This window comes from Nelumbo nucifera, chromosome 5, assembly GCF_055504915.1.
Source record: "Nelumbo nucifera cultivar China Antique chromosome 5, China Antique-T2T, whole genome shotgun sequence".
Taxonomy (NCBI): Eukaryota; Viridiplantae; Streptophyta; class Magnoliopsida; order Proteales; family Nelumbonaceae; genus Nelumbo; species Nelumbo nucifera.
The window spans coordinates 31,671,195-31,693,511 of record NC_142653.1 but is presented as its reverse complement, the minus strand read 5'-3'; the positions used below and the strand labels follow the sequence as shown (position 1 = coordinate 31,693,511).

Here is a 22,317-nt window from a genome sequence, read left to right as displayed (position 1 = left end):
CTTTATTATTAGAATCAAAATCAAAATTCAATGAAATCAAAATCAGCTGAAATAGATTCTCATTCCCAAAAAAGGGGGATGAAATGACCATTCTCTCAAATGGGAAAATGTCATTTCCATCAAAATTGAGAATGAGGGCTTAGTTTGGAAGGAATACAAATATAAATTTATAGAGTATAAAACCTTCCGTCTTATATTATTTTGTATGTATTTGCATTGTATACATATGTATTTATACTTTTTTTCAAACTGAGCTGAAATTTCAATTTCATCCGACCAAATAATTGGAATTGATTCCTATTCCGATGAACCAAACGAAGCTTACTCTTTTTTCCTTGCTAGGACGAGATTACTATTCACTGTTGCTTAAAATAAACACGCTCAAGTCTCAATTGGTTCAACTCTGAATTCTACCCAAAAAAATTATTATTATTATTATTTATTTTTCAAATTTGGATAAACTTCTATGGATACCCAGAGGAGAGCTAACAGTCAGAAATTCCATCTGAAAACTGAAAGAATTATCTTTTCTGCATGGAGAATGATCGTGTCAATTCCCAAATCCCAATTCGAGACGGGTCAAAAATGTTTGTTTGATTGAAACTACTTTTATAAACCCAGGAATCTTCAGCGTTGGATGGTGGTGGGAGGCCCAAAAAGGCTCATTTGCTCCTCTAGCCAGCCTCCTATTCAGGTGTGTTGCCACTTGCCAAAATCAACTCTTCTTTCGGCCCTTGATTTTTAACAATCAGGACCAAAGGTGGGGCTCAGAAGGAGAGAGTGAACACGTGGCAGAGTAGGGATTTCACACATTTTCCAAATCCATGTTATATGTTGTAATCTAGTTGGGACCTCAAGAGAATTCTAGGGGTGTGTTTGGATTTAAAAGAAAAAATAGGGAAGGAAAGAAGAAAGTAGAGAAAGGTAAAAAAAATCTTTACAAACCTTATATATATTTTTCTATCTTTTTCTTTCAAACCAAACATAGCCTAATTGTTCGTTTTGACAGCTTTTACTCAGAGGAAATTTAAGCTCCAAACTCTAAAGCATCTACTACATGCCCATAATAAATCTTTCTATTAAACAATTTATATAACAATATAACAAAAGGTTGGACTATGATACCGGAGACATTATATCCGGAAAACTTGTGACCAATCAATCGGTATTATAAACACGTTAATCAATTGGATGATATTTATCAAAATTTACATGTGGGCTTTGATTGATAAAAACGCTTGTAGTACAGTGTACTTTTAACATCGTATAAAAATTAAAATATTTATATTTGATCATTAAATATTTAGCACCCGTTTGGGAGGGTTGAAATATAGGAGCTCTTGCTTTTCCATGTAAGTATCATAATACGAACAACCTAAGGTTGTGTTTGGTATCATTGTAATTTCTATTTACAATGTTTTAGGTTAATTAATACAAATTTTACGAGAATATATTTTTTTATATGACAAAAAATTATCAATACAACATTTGGTATTATTGATGTTTCTTCAGTAGACATCAAATTGGATATTTCTATTATAATTGCTAGCATTCAATCCAATGGCTATTTTTTACAAGTGGAAGTGGCAATAATACCAAGCACAACCTTAAACCCCGTTTGATTCATGGATATAGGGGTCTGGAATCGGAATTGGAATGGGCTCTTATTGGGGCATAGGTGGGTACAGGGCTAATATAGACCGGAGGATTCAACCGTGGGCCAACCCAAAGGGTCATTACTCACTACATAATAGATGGTCTGGACCTACAAGACATGGATCCTCCAAATTCCTTTTGTCATTGCTCTGATCAGTGGACCTACAAGACATGGATCTGGGCCATATAACTTACCATGTGGTACATGATCGGATCCAGACCCAACAAGATCTCTAGCCGGTGTGTGTACTAGGCCACTAGGTCCATGTAGGAATCTTTTAGAGCCCAACCAATGGATCGGGGCTTCGAAATCACGTGTTTGTTCCTTTCTTCTTAACGCCCGGTAAAATCTTCATAATGCAGTGACAAATAGGTCCATCTTGTGGTTAAGAAGGCCCAAACTATTAATGGGTCAAATTACAACCGAAGCCCAGATCTTCTACACAATGAACAAGATCCAGTCCAGTGCCATCGCCCTAATGTCAGTAGACTCGGTACTCAGTAGTGAAGTAGAGGTTTTACACTCTTGCTTCCAGTTTTTTAGTTCTGCAACCATGGCGGGAAGAGCAGGTACCTTCTCACTCTCAGGTTCCTTGGATTCTCAGATAGAAGGGTTGGACGGTGAAAGCTTGATCACCAGCTTGCAATCTCAGCTGAAATCTCTACAAGACAGAGTAAAGGTATGTGCTTTATTTTCCTTCTTGTTTTTATGCATCATGCTCGATTCGGGGCTCACTGAATGCTCTTAAGGTTCTCGGTTTAGCTCCCAGCCTCCCGCTACTTTTATATTTGATTTTTTTTTTCGAATACTTTTTAATCGTTTGTGTTTAATTTCTACTCATCTGTGCTGAAAACTCAGGAATTAGAGATAGAGAACGCAAGGCTATCATCTCAGATTTCAAATTGTCGTTGTTATAAGGTTCGTCAATTGAGTCGCAGCCCTCAAATGTTATAAGAACGAAGATATTGTGAATTAGGGATGTTTTAATCACAATAAAGGCATACTTATCAGAAGTTAATAGTGCTTTTACAATGCAGATCGAGGGCAACTCTGATTGTTCTGTTGTATCTAGAGGTAATTCAGTTGAGGAGAGTGCGAAATTACAAGCCGGAAGTGATGTAGAGGGACCGATTTCGATTCAAGGAGGTAGCAGTGATGAAAGAAGTGAGAATGCAGGACATATGGAAGCAACTAAATCCATTAATGGAACTAAGAAGAAGTCAAGAGAGAAGACTGAAGGTATGCAGCTATCTATGTTCAGAGATAGAAAAGTATAAAAAAAGAGGAACAGAATTAAAAGGTAGTATCGTTTCGTATAAATGGAACAGAGCACTGGATTCGATAAGTTTGTAGACGTTTGAGGATATTTTAGTACACCTTTTTATTTTTGCAATCATTATAGTATAATTTGAACTTTATGTCAATATATTGAGAACATAAGTTAATTTGAAGGGACCTTTTAAAGGAAAAAAGTAAATGGCCTTTATGTCTATATTTCTTTTAGAAGGTTTGTCATTTGTGTGACTACTGTTTTTCTTTCCATGTATTTCATGAATTTTTGAAGATTTTGCTGAAGGGTCTGACAAGCTTAAACTTGATTGGAGCAATTAAATAAAACTTGACATCGTTGAAAGTGTAATTCTTAGAGATTGGTTTTGTATTACAATCAACTTTTTTCTCTAGTTTGATAACTATCAAGTCATTGCAGAAAATAGAACAAGAGCGCTTCATGAAGGACTAGGCATGCTTAACCAAATTAATTTCTCCATTGACATTGAAGAGTGATTTTAAGAGTGTCTTAGTATAGTCATCCAATGCCTCAGAAAGACCATAGATGTTTGCCAGTATCATGAAATAAGATTTTTTTTGAACTAGGAATCATGTGGCTCATCCCAACTAGATTGACAATGGAGATGCTATAGTTATTTGGCAAAAGCAGGTGTATGGTACCAAAACTTGCACATTCAAAGCCTCTTTTTGTTTCTTATCCTTGTTATTTATTGAAGAGGGCACAAAGAAACAGAATAAAGAAGTGCAAGGTGAAGGAATACATAATCATTACCTTGGTGGTTCATGAGTTTTTGCGTTGCTTGTCAAAATGTGTGAGGGATTGGTAATGTAGAAGAACTCTTTCTAATTGGGTGGAGTGCTAAGCTTACTGAATTAACTTTATTTTATTTTATTTAAATCCCCTAATACAGTACTGGATAAAAGAAGTTTCTTTTGGTCAATGTGAAGCAAAAGAAGATGACTTTGTCTATAGAGTACTTAAGAACAATGATGTTTGGTTGCAAAAGCAGGGATAGCAATATCTCATTGAATCAGAAAATCCTTGTTATCAAGCATATAATATAAAAGAAAATTTCTAATGTCGAGGCTTGAATAATCTACCACCTTACACAACATTCTTATATTTTCTACTGTTCTCATTGAGGCTTGAGTAATCTACCAGCAAGATCCAAAGTTTGTTTGTTCAGTGGGGGAGATCTAAAGCCTTTTTACATGTCACATATTTAGCATCAGCTAAAGATGGTCATTCTGTGGATTGATTATATTAAAGTAAGATGTGGCTTATGTTTTAAATTTGATTGCTATTGTTTATCTCTTTCTTCCCTTAATGAGATTTTTGGCTTGCTGGATAAAGCTATAAGGAAATGATTAAAATTGATTTATATGTAAAGAAAAAGTTGTCAATCCAACATTAAAACTTACCTACTATTGTTTGCAGGTTGTAACATGAAGACTCTGCATCACTGTGCCAAGAGATATGTCGCTCTAAAAATCATGTATTTTGGGCAGAGGTATATTCTAGATGCATTAAAAATTTAAAACATGGTTAATGAACCTGATATGTTCATGATTTATTTATACCTGTATCAGTGTCTGAATGGACTCAAATTTTTGGTTGGTAATGGACTGACATTTTTTTTCCATATAAATTCCAGAAGACTGAATTGTAAAGGCTAGTGACAGACTTGTATACTGACAAAATAGAAACCTGTTAATCTGGGAAAGTCCTGGATAACTGATAAATTAACATAGAGTTACTGGATTTTTTTCTTTGTGTCTTTGTGATGTTGGATCATGTGGAAGTAAAGAAACTGTACTTTTTTGTGAAGGAAGAGAGACCTTATTTGCATCTTTGGGAAAATGCATGTAGATTTTCTATGGATTGGGTTTTTTATTTTCAAAGAGATTTAACAGTTTTAACCAAAGGGACTTCATATTTAATTGGCCACTTGTTTTAGGTGGAGGCGTGATATAAAGGTCTTCTGATGGGCTGTGCATCCTTTCTTTTCATGCATCTTTTTACTTAAACATATTAATAAATCTTTTGCTTGCTTATCCAAAATAGGGAAATTTTTAAGATGGTTGAGTGGTAAGGCCTGGAAGGATGGAACTAGGAATGAAGAAAATCAACAAATTCACCAGTAAGAGATGCAATTAGTGCATGGTGATCACCTAACTTACACTGTTTTTGAATTTTCAATGTATTTATCAATGCATTTTGGTTTGCAAGTTGCGTGAAAGTGCTAAAATTAGTACTTGTTATGTAAAATATCTTATTCTTTTCTTTTTTGAGTATCTGAAATTTGTCATTTTATTTACTCCCTAGATATGGTTACCAGAAAACAGAGTTCAACACTGCGTCACTGCCAGCCCCACAAACTGACATCAGAATGCAGAGAGGTATTAGGCCTTTTCTAGACTACAGGGTTGACACCAACCCTTCACCAAAAGCTCCAGGTCTCCAACAAATCAGAATTTCTATATGGAACCACTAGAGAGTCATATAGGCTTAACAGCCATTCAACAATTCTTTGATTGACTTCCTGAATTGAAGAATCAATGCTTGCAAAGCAAGAAATGGGTGGGGTGGTAAATACCAAGTGAAAAAAAAAGCTAAAAAAACCCTAAAAAAAGAGGTTGCAGCCTTTTCTTAGCTGAGAACTAACTCAACTGCAAAACAAATCAGCTGAGCTTTGCTCTGATTAGCCATTGACTGAAGTTGTAGGTTGCTTTGTAGGGAGATGCATATGTCTTTAATTGCATAGAATATCACTTTGGTTCTGAAATGAGTTCTTAATCAGGTCATAATTGTTGTAGAGAAGTGCTCATTGCCTGTAAGGCTTACCAGATTTATTTTGAAGATTCTTTTCAGTATGCATATATTTCTGCTATTAAATATATACAAAGAGATGGTAAAGTCTTATAATTAAGTATGCTACGTTTACAGGTTTTATGGTTTTGCTTCAGAAGCACAAATGGATCCAACTGTTGAGGTGATCTGCTTCACACAATGCCAATCTGTTCATTCTGCACAATTAAGTGAATACCAACTTGTTGTAGTGTGATGCACAATAATACATCTTCTGTGTTTCACTACCTTTAGCCTATGCTCTGGAAATTCAATATCATAGCTTACATCAAAATACTCATCACATAACAAGCACATTTTTAATATATGGAAATGATTATTTCCATTTGATACATAAACCTTCCTGGCAAGAGCTGTGTTCTCCATACAACAGATAGATAGTGATGTGCTCCCCATCTCCATTGCACTCATTTCCTCCAGTTTGTATGAGGAAAAAATCAGTCATTTTGATGTAGTGGACTGGGAAATTTGACACCCTGTTGATTACTAATAACTTGCAAAAGCATGTCATAATTGAACAAAAGAAGCATGCATAGCGTAATTGGGAAACTCTTTTCCCCCTCTTCTTTACAGTTCATTCATAGTATTCTAATTAAGTTGCTAGTGACTATTCTATTGGAAAGCAGATTGTAGCCTTGTAAGAAGTCTGACACTTTGCTTTGGCTTCAGAAAAAGATTGACAGTTGGTGCATTCTATGTAAGAAAGTGGAGGAATCAGTAAATCACTTATTTTTCCATTGTAGTTTTGTGACTCAGATCTGGGACCATCTTGATTTATTTTGCATTCAAAATTCTTCTACTTGGAACATACAAGACATCATTGACATCATGATGGCATGGCGCAAATATCCCCATTAATGTCCGTGGGAAGACTAATGTTTGGAGCAGCACTTGGGAGGAAAAAATGCTAGAACATTTAAGAACAGAGGGAGACACTACTGAAGTTGATGCTATTAAAGTTATTCACTGGGTTCATTTATTGGAAAGCTCTCAAGGAGTTATAGTATATGCTATGCACAGAAGATGTACCAATGAGATCTACTCCCCACAGGCTTGAGATGAATCAGGTGTGGGTACCCCCCACTAGGAACACCATAAAGCTTAATTTTGATGGGTGCTTTTTGGAAAACCTCAGTCATCCAGGTTTTGGAGGTTTTTTCAATAATAGAGATGGAATTATCATAATGATCATTCTTTTGTAGTTGGACATGTATAGGTGCAGGGATTCAGCAAGAGCAAAGCTACTCTCCCTCTTACAGGGATGCATAGTTGTCAGTTTCTATGGGCTTCAAGAGGCTTATTGTTGAGAGGGAATCCTATACTATCATTTGTTGGATGAGGGAGAATTCTAGAGGAACTTGGAGGCCCAGTTATCAGACCAAGTTACAGACTGAGTCACTGAATACCCTCCTCCCCACATTTAAATGGGTCCAGAGATCTGTCAATTCAATAGTTTAATAGCCTAGCTAGGGGGGAATGGCCAGAAATGATAATATGGGGCTCCTAACATTCCAAGCTCATTATGTCCTTTGTACATGATGTATAATGGAGCTCCTTGTTAGGCTAGGGATGCTTTAAATACTTTTTGGTGCCCCAATGCTTGTAATCATTTCATATTGAAAAAAAAAAAGTTTTTTCATTACCAATATAAAAAAATGCTGCTTACTTTAAGCATTGAAATCGATCTTCCTTTAAAAAAAAATCTTCCTTTCTTCTATGCTCCTTATGGTGGATTCGAGCCGACCCAAATACTTGGCTATTCGAGCTTGGCTCATTGGAATTATGTTAGACTCGAGCTCGAGCTTGAGCTCGGCTCGGTTCAAAGCTCACAAATTCAAGCTCGACTGCAAGCCATGTTTTTTTCTAAAAAAATAAAATTATACATATAAAAATATATTTTTTATTTTACATACAAAAAATTAAGAATTATAAATATTATTTATTATTATACATATAAGGAATAAAAAATGTTTTTATTTTACATACAAAAAAATAAGAATTATAAAAATTCTTTACTATTATACATAAAAAATAAAAACATTATATATAAAATATTATTATATAATAAAAATTATTATTATATATATTTATATGTATATATATGTATGTATATAATAAAAAATTATTTATTATTATACTAGGCTCGATTAGGCTCGCGAGCCTCACGAGTTGAGCTTCCTATTAGACCTGTTCATGGGCCGGGCCAGGCCGGGCCGGGCTCGGGCCGGGTTTTGACTCTTTATTAACAGAAAAATGTTAGGCCCGAGCCCGAGCCCGGCCCGACCAACAGGCCTACAACTTGGGCCCGAGCCTGGCCTTGATAAAAAGCCCGAGCCCGAAGCTCGAAGCCCGACCTAATAAAAGAAATTCGAATTTTTCCCTATTCAAATGGACATTTTCTATTTTAATTTAGATGTTTGTTTCCCCAATGGGCCTACAAGTGAATCAACAACCTTCTCAAATCAAAAAATTTATTCAAATGGACATCACATAGGGTTTTTACTTAGGTTTAACTATAGGTCGGGCCGGGTTTACTTAGGTTTAACTATAGGTCGGGTCGGGCCGGGCTATTTTGGCAAAGCCCGAGCCTGGCTCGAATTTTATGCGAGCCGGGCTTTTTGGCCCGAGGTTAAGCCTGCGGGCCAAAAAGCTTGTTCAAGCCCGTCCGGGGGTCGGGCCGGGCCGGGCCGTCGGGCCACCCGGCCCATGAACAGGTCTACTTCCTATATATCAGGCTCAAGCTCAGCTCGAAGTTCGGTTTAAACCGAGCTTAGCTCGAATAGCTCTTGAGAAGCTCGGCTCGTGGCCACCCCTACTTCTAGATAATATCAAAAGGACCAAATGCAATGCTTTTTTTTAGTACTTTCCTGCCTGTGTTCACCTAACTTATATTTTTCTTTAATGAGTAATTGAAATTTGTTAGTTGATCAAACAATAGAAGAATGAATTACATACAAGATGCCAAGCATCCCAAATCCTATATGTTTTTGTGGCCATAGAGTTGGCTTATATTATTGGTTTTGCTTAGACAAACAAAGCAGTATGTAATCATGCAAACAACAGATCTTTTGTTATGATTTGGTTCAAAATATTTGTTTTTTATCATTGATAATCTTTTATTTTCATGCAGTCTGAAATTTTTAAGGCACTGAAGCAGACAAAGCTTTTAGTTGGTGACAAAGAGGACTTACAGTACTCAAGATGTGGTAGGACAGATAAGGGAGTCTCTTCTGTGGGGCAGGTAAGTCAATTACAATATGGCCTTTATTAATTGAATGTTATTTTTAACTGTTGCAGCAATTTTACTGCATGCATTCTTAAAAAAGAGATATCAACCATCTTTGTCTTCTTTTCTTTAAATCACTGATAGAAAAAGAGATATCTGATGCAGGTGATTTCTTTATTCTTACGATCAAATCTTAAGAATATTGGAATGCATGTGAATAATGAGGAAAATGCTCCAAGTGATATATGTGGTTTGTGATATTTGCCTTTTCATTATTTATCTACTAAATTTGGTCATGTTATTTTTTGTTTGGAGAAAACAGAATATATTATTCTACCTTATTGTTCATTTTTCCTGGAGCTTCTTGGCAAAAGTTGGGAAGAAAGGAACAATCCTTGTAATTGGGATACATGATCCAGTACTTTCTCATTAAGTTTGGTTTTATGGTATTTCATGCATCTGTTAATTCAATTTAGATTTGTTTGTTCTCTTTATCTGTTTCCTTCTCAGAAGAAGAAATCGATTACGTGAGGGTGCTAAATAGAGTCCTTCCTAAAGATATCCGAGTCATAGGCTGGTGTCCTGCTCCTACTGATTTTCATGCAAGGTTTGATCATATTTTTTAGTCTTATTATTATTATTGTAGTTTTTTTATAATGGTATTTTGCAAGTAAAAATATAAAGCTTGCATTTTTTTGGGTGGGTGGGGGTGATTTGACAAATAAATATTCTTTCCTAAAAGGGAAAAAGAATAATAGGCTTTGGAGGAAAGATTTCCATGCATATAGTTAACTTTTGCCTCAGCCAGTCGAACATAGAGTCCAAAACTAGTGTCTCCAAAATATCAAAAAAAGTGAAGAAAAGAAACAGGAAGTATACTACTTAACTTGTGATGGTATTTTATATTCTTCATTTCTTTCTGCTGGGACAACCAACTCAGGAGTTCCATAAATAGTGGTGGGTCCTGCATCACCCATTTTTTCCTTTGCAGTTCCAAATGCATCAATTAAGTGCCTGGTATCTGGTGATGTTCTGTCCTTGCTTGTTATCTCATCAACATATGGTAGATGATTTCCTAATTTGTAGTCCTACACCTTATCCTAGTTTGAGATTTCAAATTTCTCGAATTTTGCCATAGGGAACTAAAAGAACCAGACTATTTGGAAATATCATTACAGTCTCATTGTGATGTAATGAAAAATTGTAAACCATTATTTAGGGTGTTAAAGGATTCTTATTACCAAAACACTTAGTTCCATGTTTTACACTTAGCCATTTTGTGCTCTACATCCCCATATTGATGCAGGACCACGGTGCTAAAGTTCTTCTCATTTGAAAATATCAGCTTAAAGAACTAGATTATTTGCAAATACCATATTTTAGGATTTTCTTTATTTAGTTATGCTTCTATGCAAATAAAGGTTTTCCTAGTCCTACTTGTCATATTTCTTATATGTAAATGATTAGTTACAACTTACAAGTCCACATCTAATCAGAATTTATCTTACTCCACCTTTTCTTATTATACATTTTTATAAGGTTCTAGTGTTGATTGTAAATTAAGTGTTCATTCCTTATCGATAAAACATTCTATTCATATTTTTATGTGTTAATATTTTTGTTAGTACTTTTTATGTATTGTTATAACATATACTTTTATGTCTTATGAAACATTTTTTATGCCTTTTGGGATAGTTTTTCCTGTATTTCCTTCTTATCTGTAGGGTGGTGGTTTTTGGGGAATTTTATTTATGGCACCTTATGTTTTAAGTGTAAGATGCTTGGTGCTTGTTTTTGGATTTTTCTTTCTTGAGGTCCTTTCCCCCTTTTCTACTTTCTTTTCAATTCTTCTTTTTAATGTACTAGTAAGCATGCACGTGCTTTGCACGTGGTAATTCTAAATGATGATAATGATAGTAATAGTATAACCAAAATTTTCTATAAAATTTTATGTATTTTTTATTTGTCATTTTTATATTTTTGTTTTTTATTGCAAAATCCAAATCCGATTACATAAACACCTCATCCAAATATGTGATAATTGGATCAAGTTGTGAAGTTTCAAGTATCATTGACAAGCTTACTTGCTTGGCTAGACTCTTCTTTTTGTAGTGTTTTATCTTTTTGTTGTATCTTTTTCCTTCTATTCATTTATCAGAAAAATGTAAGATTTAAATAGAGAGAATTGAATGAGGTGAAAATTAGTAGTTTAATTTACATTTTGAACCTTACAATTAAATAGGGACTAAATTCAAAAATGAGTATTTTAGTCAAAAGGAAATTCCACAATCTTATTAATATTTTTTTAAATAGTGTAAATATAGAATTATAGATGTGTTCAATTTTTTTCTACAATATTTTGTATTTTTGTGTGTAAAAACAATTGTAATATATCACACTTTTTATTTAAGATGATAAATATATGATATTATACATGTGCCTGAAATGCTTTTTTTGCAAAATTTATGTATTTTTATATTTTATTAATTTTTATTATTTATTTATGACATTAAAGGTTAACACATTTAACCCAAAAGTTGAGCTATTTATTATTAATTTTTATATTTTATTTTTGGTAAGTTCTAAATTATGTATTTCATTTTCGTTACCAATAAAAACAATTCCTGTTTATTACACTTATTTTTTTTAATTTGATTAATAAAAATATCATAAATGTGTCTAATTTTTTTTGTATTTTTCTATATTTATTTCTATTTAAAAAATTTTATTACCTAACTATGACTTTGTAGGTTTACTAAATTTGATTCGGATGGTTAAATTGCTTAGCCACTACTTAGATAAAAAAATGGTTTTGTTTTTGAGTCAATTTTAAAATATAAGGGTTTATATTGTTAAAAATATTGACATAGATCTATTTAGTAGCATTTATTAGTGAAAAATATCTTAAAAATATAGGATTTAATAAGAGAAAATGGGATTTAATACCTTAAGTAAAAGACTTAATGAAAGGGGATTAAATGAGGTGAAAAGTAATAATTGGAGTTACATTGTCAACCCTTACAGTTAGAGATGGATTAAATACACAAATATAGGCATTTTAATAGCCATTAAAGTTGGCACTAAAGCTATAATAAAATGACTTTTATACCCTCTCAAACAAAGAAATAGAGGGTAATTTTAGTCCAAAAAAAGTTCTACAATACATTCACACTTTTATATATAGTATAGATTCTGTGTTATGAATCAAACCAAATAAAAAAAAAAAAAAAACGAACTATATAGCTTATGTTGTCTAGCATTGCAAATTGCAAAATAGAAGCCCTACCAAATATATGGCATACATGTAGATTCTGTGTTATGAATCAAACCAAATAAAATAAAAAAAAAGTGAACTATATAGCTTATGCTGTCTAGCATTGCAAATTGCAAAATAGAAGCCCTACCAAATATATGGCATACATGTATTTGGATGAGTGATGTAAGAAGTCCCATCTACAATATCCACACTTTATAATCTACCTTGCAAATACTGAGTTATAAATGGGTATTGTTAAGATTTTTAGTAGTTTTGTCCAGTATCTAGGAATGCTGTTTATGGTAATCTGAGTAGGAAGTAATGCTGGAGGTGTTTGTCAGATCAATTTTTGTCTACCTGAATGACCTTAAGAAGCCTGTACAGTCATGTAACTTAAGAATCAGATGATAATAAACCGCTTTCTTCTGAAGACTCATCACAAAAATGGAGATCATGAACCTTGGGCACTGGAAAGGAATGCTGAGTCTTGTTTCACTTAATAGATCTTTTGAGCTCTAACCGTCTTCTATTTTTGCTGAATGGTTGCTTGTCTGGCAATGAATTTGAGTTGCCTGACACTTTTTTGATCTTTTGAATGGTCTGACTTACAATTTTGGTGTCTTATTAACTGCAGATTCAGTTGTATAAGCAGGGAGTACAAGTATCATTTCTGGAGGGGGAATCTAGATTTATCAGTATGGAGATCTCTATATTATGCCTTGTAATCTTGTTAAGCCTATGTTTAGTGCTCCTCATTCATTGATAAATGATTCTTAATCATTTCTTCACACATCAACAGGCAATGGAGATGGCTGGTAAGAAATTTATAGGGGAACATGACTTCAGGAACTTTTGTAAGATGGATGCAGTGAATGTTCACAATTATAGACGTCGTGTCACATCATTTGATATTTCTACTTGCAATGAAAGGTTGAAATTTAATGAAGCAATAATCTTACCAATTTTTTGCATTTTATTTTTCCATTTGTACCAGAAGCCACCTGACTTCATGCTCTGGTAGTTTGTTACTGTCTATTATGTTTTTGCTTTGTTCTTGCAATTCTCTTGGATTTGTTAGATAACTTCATTACAGATTTGTTCAATCTTCTGAACTTCCATTGCAGTTTGCACTAAGAATTCTTCTGTCTTTTGAGCTCAACAGTCAACCATTTTTATGTTGTTGTTTTGTCCAAGAGATTATCTGTGTTCATTGCAGTGAGTACATAAAGGAGGAGCATTAGTGGATGCAAGGACAGATAAATCTGTCTAGGTCAAATATGAACTTTGACAATTTTATGATTTCCCTTTCAAACCTCAGCGGCATCCATAGGGTGAAAATAGTATTTGAAGTTTGGATGAAATTTTGATTGTATAAATCGTGATCACATCCAACTAAATCTGGTTATGTATATATTAGAACTGTGCAATTTATGGTATAAACTTCTTTTTTCTCTTTTAGGACATACTTATAAACTTCCACTGATTTATATGTTTGGAAAATATACTTTACCTTTTCTCAAGAAAAGAAAAGAAAAGAAAAGAAAAGAAAAAGGGTTTGGAAAATATATAACCAATGCTGTAGAGTGAAGTTGTATGTTTTGGATCATCCCAATGCTTTGTACAAAGTCTTTGGCCTCTCCAATTCTCATATTCAAGGATCTTTTGTGCCCACAGGCAGTCTTTGATATTTTTATTTTGATGACCAGGCTTTTATTGACTTTTTTTTTTTTTATTTTTCCATGGGACAACTACTTAAACAGCTCGTCTCTTCTTGAAATTGTTGCCAAGCAATCTGGAAAGTACATTTCCCCCTACCAGTTTTAATGGACCTAGGCACTAGGGGTGTCAATCGACCGGTTTTGGTTTGGATCCAGTCCAATCCAAACGTTATCAAATCGGATTTGGACGGTCCATTATAATTATTGGATTGGGCCAATCCAAAATAAATTGGTCTGTATTCTTATTGGTTTGAATTAGACCTAAACCAAATTTCCAATAATCCGATCATGAGGCCAAACCCTTGTCCAATTTGAAATCAATCAAAACTGAAAACAGCATAAAATCACTTTTATGAAAGTACTTGTACGAAAACATTTTTATAAAAGCACTTTTATAAAAGTAGTTTTATGAAAAGTATTTTTATGAATAAAATTACTTTTACGAAAGCATTTTTACAAAAAAGTACTTTTATGAAAGCACTTTTACAGAAGTAGTTTTATGAAAGAACTTTTACACAAGCACTTTTATGAAATCACTTTTACAAAAAACTTTTACGAAAGCACTTTTATAGAAGTACTTTTATAAAAGCACTTTTATGGAAGCACTTTTAGAAAATCACTTATGAAAACTTTTACGAAAGCACTTTTATAAAAACACTTCTACGAAAGTACTTTTACGAAAGTACTTTTATAAAAGTACTTTTACAAAAGCACTTCTACAAAAGTACTTTTACAAATGTCTATGGAAGTACTTTTTGAAAAGTGCTTTTACAAAAGTTCCGAAATACTTTCAATAAAGTGCTTTTGTAAAAGTATTTTTATGAAAATATTTTTATCAAAGTACTTTTACAAAAGTGCTTTTTCAATGCTATAAGTGCTTTTATATAATGGATTGGATTGGATTTGGACTGGATTGGGTTCAGTCCATTTATAAGTGGACTCACATTGAATTGGATTGGGTTGGACCAAATCCGTCCAATTGATACCTCTACTGGGAACCAATGAAACTGTCGATTAGATATCTAGAAGAGCAATACTCTTGTTGATTGATAAATTTAAAATAAGTCAAGCTATATGAAGAAGTGATATTCATCTTTGCAAAATGACTTGAAACTTATAAAAATAGATTTTAGTCTGGCACTTAACACTAATGGAATTTTTAATGTAAATTAACAAGAAGTGTTCAAAATTCTTATAAGAAATAGTAAGTAACCCACTCTGTTGATTTTATTTACAATATCCAATAAACAAATGTTCCAAGGAAAGCAATTCAAGGTGAATAAATACATTGTATTAGCCTAATGAAGAAGAAACTAATTGGTGATAAAGGACCGTAATAGAGTGGATACCTTCTTTAGAAGCTTCATGGAACATTATTTGTTAGTTTTTACAAAAATGGTTTTCTTAGAGAAGTGCCTTATTTGTTTCATCCAATTAGTTTTGTGTAGAGTCCATCATGTCTCAATAGTCATTGTACATGAGAGAGGTTATGTAAGCACTTAGTGAGTAGCATATGGAGAAGCTAAGATATGACAACATGTGTTAACATGCTCCCAAGAAAAACAAATTTTCTTTGTGGATTTCTAGATGAAAAATCGATCTGTGCACTAGCATGTGAAGCCTTTTCATCCAGATGTTGCTTGCTTGGGTGCACTACCAGGACAACAGAAATAAGAAAAGAAAAAGAAAAAAAACTCTCTGTTGGGGTAATAACAGAGGGGCAATCTGCTTGCATTGTATTAGATATTCTGTCTTTTGGTGAGTTGAATTCTTCCTAGTGTGCTCCTGATTATAATTCTTATCCCTCTTTATTCACAGCTCATTTCTATTCCTATTCTGCAATTAGTTGCATAAAGTGGTTTCTCAATCATGATCAATTGCCTTATCTGTTTCCATGAGGTTTTCCTTTTCCACTATTTCTTTAGGTAGATTAGTCTTTTTGGACTAAAAAAATCATGTTACTTTTGGTTGTCAAATTGGTCAAACCTGGGCTATTATCTGAATCAGCAACTTGAAGACACCTTATGCAAAGTTAAAGTTCACACTCTGACAGAAACATGGATAAGAAAGTTTCCCCTCACTTTCTCAAAAGAATGCTCACAACTTGCTTCTCAGATGTATGAGTTGATATATTATCATTTAAATGAAATATCTCTTTCATGTAATGTACAAGAAGAAATTTTTTGTTCTATCATATTTTCCTCTCAATAGATTAATTAATAGCTTGTCATGTTTGCAGATGAACATTGTGTTTTCTGCAGCTTCTCACACATGTGATATACTGATTAATATAATTAGGAGCTTTACAAATCCTAACATGGGTTAATTAGGATGTTGTACCATATCTGTATGCTATGCTGTCAAATGTGTTGTGGTTGCTTCGTTGAATATCGATTACATGAGCTTATTTCACATTAGAACTTTTCCATCATCTACTCTTTTTTATGTAACAGAAAAGAGATTTTTATTATTGTCTACTTGTTTCTTAACATTGGAAACATTTTCTACGTGTGCATCTTCTCTCTCTCTCTGTTTTTTCTTTTGACAGTGCAAAATGCCTTTATGTGGCATTGATGTTTCCCAATGTTATTTTTAGGTCTGAAAGTGATCAAATATGGGAAATAATAATCAAGGGTAGTGCTTTTCTATGGCACCAGGTCCGATGCATGGTTGCTGTGCTATTTATGGTTGGTCAAGGTCTTGAATCCCCAAATGTGCGTACCTGAGTTCCTTTTAAATGATTTCTTTGTCACTGAATTATCATTGTATGCCAGTTCCTAGAGTAAAGTGGAAATACTGGAACTGACATCATATAAAAAGAACATTTTAATTTGTGTTTTACAACCTTTGGGTATATTGTTGCTTCATCATCCATGCCTTATCCCAACTATATGGGGATATTGTTGCTTAATCAGGAAAATTTTGTTTTTGGGTGGGCAAGATGGAAATTAAGCCTGATGTAAACTTAACATGCAACCTTTTAAGGTGAAGTCATAAAATAAAAAACCATAAAGCTGATTTGTTTGTTAATCATATATATATATATATATATATATAGTATTTTGTCAACCGTAAATTACAATATCTAAGATACCATTAAGTTGACCATATGGGTAGCTAATAGTTGCCTAACAGTGATACCAGTACAGAGGCAATAAGATGCCATTCTCTGCTTTACAACTATTGTGTAATGCAAACCTTCAATCAACTTGATGCTATTCTCCAAATTTTCTGGTCATTCAGAAGAATACAAAAGAAGTTACGTCTGAGAGTTGATTTTTGTCCTAATAGGTTTTCAGATGGATGCCAAACCCTGTATGTCCCACATGAACCAACATGTTTTGATCAACCATTTTATGTGGTGAACTTGGTATTTACCTTAGTTTTTCTCAGTTTCTGTAATGAGTATGGAAATGCAGATGATTATATTATGCAGAGAGTTTGATTTCTGTCCTAGTAGGATTTCAGGTGGATTTTGGCTCCTGTGTCTATATGCCTTTTCCTTTGATCAACCATTCCTAAAATGGAATTTGGTACACTAAGTTTTCTCATTTTCAGATGACCCAAATGAAGCCTTCAAAGTTTTATATTCTATTTAGCTATACCAGACTACCAGTTTCTCCTTTTTGATCTATCAAAATCAGAAGTTCCTTGGTCAATAAGGTTGGAATCCATCAAATAGTTCCAGTAATCTCCAATGTACATGCAGTGGAGTTGGATCATGTTCAAAAGTTTAATGCATTTTAAGTAAGAATCAACATGGCAAAAAATGTGCCTTTTGAGTTTTGCTTTATTGTGAGAGTAGGATTTTTCTTAATCATGTAAAATTACGAACATATGAAGATCTGGAATTATCCATATGTTTTAAATTTTGTAAAGACATGAGATGTAAATATTGAGATTCTAGTATCAATATTGGAATGTCTTCTTGAGTATTGGAAATTCTATTTCCTGCTGGTTGTCCATAAATACAGTCATTGACATCACTTTGCTTAATGTTCTGTCCCGGGATATCCTATTCTGGAAGTCAACATCATTAAGTGATCATGGCTTCTTGACCTATGTAGTTCCGTTAGGTAATCAAAATTACATGGTCAATTGTTCTATCAATCGGTGGGTACAATATACTGCTTTCTTATTTCATTTATTTTGAAAATCTTTGGTGTTTTTGTTGGACTCATTATGTTAACTTTTGTATTTCTCTTTTGAGGGTAGTGGATTGTTTTCCTTCCCCTGGCTTCCTCAAAACTCCCTTACCAATAAGAAGCCTCTTGTTACTAATAAAAAAATAAGAATGTTTCTCATTCTAATAGTTTCTTTTCACATAGGTGATAGATATATTACTTGATACTACCATGACTCCCAGAAAACCTCAGTATGCCATGGCACCTGAGCTTCCGTTGGTTTTTCATTCATGTGAATTTGAAGGTCTCAACTTTATTTGTTCTCCAGGTACTTATTTCTATCCCTTTTCTGTCAATTTCTCTGATAGTTGAACGATTATGACTTCTCTTTCATTGTTTCTTACAGTAAGAAACCGAATTGAATTTAATAATCTCTTCAATGAGTTAAAATTGTAAGATAAACAGTAGGCACAAGCATGGAATATCTACAATTTCAAATGCAGCAATCCATTTTCTGGTGAGCTAAGGGAGTATTGTCTAATCAGTTGCCCCCTATAAAAAGGAAGACCCTTTCTGAACATTACTTCACCTTTAGATAAATCAACTATATCCATTGCTCATTTCCATTCCATCTTTAATTTGCATACCTGATGATCCAAAAAAGCCTTTCCAGCTATGAAGTGTTGGAGAATTGAAGATGGTTTATTTGGTAGGTGCTTGGCATCGATGCCATTGCTTCAGAGATGTTTTCTGAGGAAACGGTGCTGTATGCATGAGGGTCTGTTGCACTGTTTTCTCAGAAATGGCTCCTTTTTTTGTTTGGCATTGATGCTGCCACAATAGGCTGTTTTCTGGGAAAACAGCACTGGTTTTGTTTGGTACCAGTGCTGTATAACCTTTTTCAGCATTGGTCTACATTATCCAACGCCCAAGATGATGCCACATCATTGCACCGCTGGCAGCAATGGACTGTTTTCTGAGAAAACATTGAATTTGGCGTTTCTTCAGGCCACACTTCCCCGATTTCCAAGGCATGCTCTGGAGCAACATTTTTTTCTGGAAAAACGATGCCAAATAAGAGGCTGTTTTCTGAAGCACCACTCTTTCTGATGCGGCACCGGTGTGGCACCATTTTCAATGCCAAGCACCGCCTCGGTTTGTGTATGCTTGGCTTGGGGGTGGGTGGGCAGAATTGTTCTTATGGAGATGGGGAGGAGGGAGGATTTTATTGGATGTATGTGAAAGTTTTGTTTGTAGAGGAGGATTTTATTGGAAGTCTGTGTTTAACCCATTCTAGTAAGTAATTGTATAGCTGATTCCCATTTGCACTAGGGTAACTTGTATAGTAGTAAGAAAAAATAAAAAACTTGTATGGTAGTAAAAAAAGAAGAGGGTTTCTTTTGATTTCATTTGCACCATTTCCTGTATTTTGTTTCTCAATATGGAAACTATGATCTAACCACAGTTTCTAGGTTACAAATGTCATTTCACCATTTTAAGCTTTCATTTTCCAACCAAGGCATCAAATGCATACCCCTATAAATGGTCTAATGCTTAATGGTAATATGACAAAACTGATAAAAAAAATGGTAATATGACAAACTCCCCTGCTGCATTGGGTAGTGAAAACTCCAACTGCTGTCAACCACTTGTCTGAATTCTGCTACAATCATACAAAATCTGAGCCTGCTAAGCCATCAAATTTGGAGTAGTGTAGTTTTTGAGGCTTTGATTAAAGAGGAAGCTAACTTTTTCAGTCTTTGAACTTTTGTATTGACATTTTTGTCTTTGTAATTTATGAGGCTCCAGATACATTCTTATTGTCCCAATGATTATTGCTTATGTGTGACTAGTTATGATTAGATTTTCTTTTATGTGCAGATGCAATGAAAGCTTTGCGTGAGCATTTGAAGAATGAATACCAAACTTACAGGCTGAAAGCTGCCATCTTTCATGAGGCTCTTCTGATCTGTTTGTCTGCAACTAATGGTGTAAAAGCAATTATTCCTTTCACTTGTTGCATTACTTACTCTTCAGTTTTTGCTTAATATTCTTTGCTTGACATTTAAGGTTTTCCTTTTTGCAGTTTCAGATGGGAGTCCCTTGAATTATACCAAGAAAAAGAAGGCAGTCCATGTTCCTCTCACATCACGACCAACTGAGCGTGAGTTCCATTTTATTCATCTGTACAGTCAATGATTTCTCTAATTCATGATAGTTTTATCTATTTTGTCCTTAGCTAATTTGTGTTTGCTTGAAGTTGTGACCTTGTTCCTTTGTGTCACCATCTCTTGGATGGGTCATATAACTCATAGGGCCAAAATATAAAATCCTAGTGTTCTTAATTGTCCCGACAATAGTTAGAACTTGGACATTGATTGGATTTTATTCTTACCTGATTTCTGTTTGCTTGAAGTTGTCACCTTGATATACTGTGCTTCTTGTCTTTCAAAAAACATATGCCATAAACCAGATGAACCATACTAATTGCTACCTATTCATTGATGCAGATAGTTTCTTTGTGCCACCATCTCTTGGATGGGCCATAATGTCAAAATATACAATCCTAGTGTTCTTAATTGTCCTTACAAAGTTACAATAGTTAGAATTTGGACATTGATTGGAATTCAGTGCAAGTTCGTAGGGAGAAAAGCTATAAATTGAATATTGTCATCTTTTTTTTTGAAAACTCCCCATCCACAGTGGAGCCAATTAAGTGAATAGTGTAGATTGATGGGTTGGTACTTGGTAGGCCACTTGTGCAGTCTATGGTGCCAGTGTGTGTACTCCTTTTCCCCTACTTATATTATTTATGGTTTCTAAAGATTTTTATTTTGCCAATTGGAGCTCTGTCCTGGGTGTACTTATCCTTAAATTGGTTGCAGCATCATATGAGGAACGTCGTGCCAAATTGAAATTAAGGGAATAAACTTGAAGAGTTCGACTTATCATGACAAATAGCTAATATCCCAATGAGATTCAATTTTGTCTGTTCCCCAATTTCAGGGGTTCACTGGTCTATGCAACCTATTCTGTTTTTATTTTTATATATCATGTATGAATATGCCATTCTTTAATTTATGAAGAAAGAAAGATCACACTCTAAAGCAGCTTCCATTATTTTCTATTAATCAGCTGATTGATTCTAGAAGGAAAAAGGAAAAAGAAAAAAAATAACAGTTAGTTATTCTCAATACTCAGATTCTCTTTTCTCCCCACGGTATCAGTGGTCATGTTTTAATTTTCCATTCCTTTCTCTTGAACAGCATTCAATCTCTATAGCCTGCAAGTTTTCAACATGAAATGAAATAATTTCATCTATAAGTTTCCTTTACCTTTTAGAGCAGATCACCATCTAGAACGGATCCACTTCTGTATATTAAAACTTGAACTGAGGTCAGTTCAGTTTTCTTGATGAGCTCATTTAGCCTTCGAAACAACCTGAAATGAACCCATTTCATCTAACAGATGGCGCGAGTTAAAATGCTTTGTAAAACTAGGAACTACAATGAGATCATTCCATTTTGTGTCATCAATGCAGGCTATTTAGCCTGTTATTGAACCCATACAGGGTGTTCCAGATTTTAGTAACATCATTTGAATGATTAACATGGGGCTGCATTGCTTTTTGTAAATCGAACAGTCCCATCGTAGTGTTATCGCATGATTTTGATTATTAAAAACCTAAAGATACTTGAAGCGAAAGTTGTGAAAAATATAGATCTTAAAAAAGATCACAAGTGGTACCTAAAAAAAAAAAAACTTTAAAAAAATATCAAAATTTCAAGCTTTTCCAACCTATGGTGTGGTATATCATACCATGCATGCTTTTTTTTATTTTTTTAATTTTTATTACGGCCTGGGCCTCGTACCCATGCCAGAGTCATCTAAATCCTCTATCATTGCAGGTAAAAGGAATATCACTAATCAGTAGGCAGAAAGGAGCAAATAATCATCAGACGGACCTGATGAGAATATTACATGGTCATTAAATTGACTACGGAAGTGGGGCTATCATACTATAAAATTCATGTACTTGGTCTTGCATTGATTGGTTGCGAGTGGAGTTCAGTGAGCATCCAGATTTGATTCTGAATCTGATTCAAGCAGCTAAAGTGCTAAACAAAACCAGTAAACCAAATAAAGCCTTGTTTGGTTCGCAGGAATAGGGGTCCAG

The 22,317-nt window shown here is 34.1% G+C and overlaps 1 protein-coding gene across 2 annotated transcripts; it reads left to right on the top strand.

Moving 5' to 3' along the window:
• The first annotated feature begins 2,095 nt into the window (after positions 1–2,095).
• LOC104599992 (Pseudouridine synthase family protein) lies at positions 2,096–21,247 on the top strand. 2 transcript variants are annotated; one of them, XM_010262778.3, is made up of 15 exons: positions 2,096–2,336; positions 2,516–2,575; positions 2,695–2,896; positions 4,386–4,458; positions 5,895–5,940; positions 8,947–9,057; positions 9,208–9,292; positions 9,553–9,649; positions 12,933–12,993; positions 13,098–13,228; positions 16,613–16,730; positions 18,345–18,468; positions 20,022–20,129; positions 20,227–20,304; positions 20,651–20,998. In XM_010262778.3, the coding sequence occupies exons 1-15, from the start codon at positions 2,103–2,105 to the stop codon at positions 20,740–20,742; spliced, it is 1,620 nt and encodes a 539-aa protein (XP_010261080.1). In that variant the 5' UTR covers positions 2,096–2,102; the 3' UTR covers positions 20,743–20,998. The 2 variants fall into 2 exon arrangements, with proteins under 2 accessions (XP_010261080.1, XP_010261081.1); XM_010262779.3 differs by lacking the exon at positions 20,651–20,998 and adding an exon at positions 21,026–21,247 and having other exon boundaries at positions 2,098–2,336.
• The last annotated feature ends 1,070 nt before the right edge of the window (positions 21,248–22,317 follow it).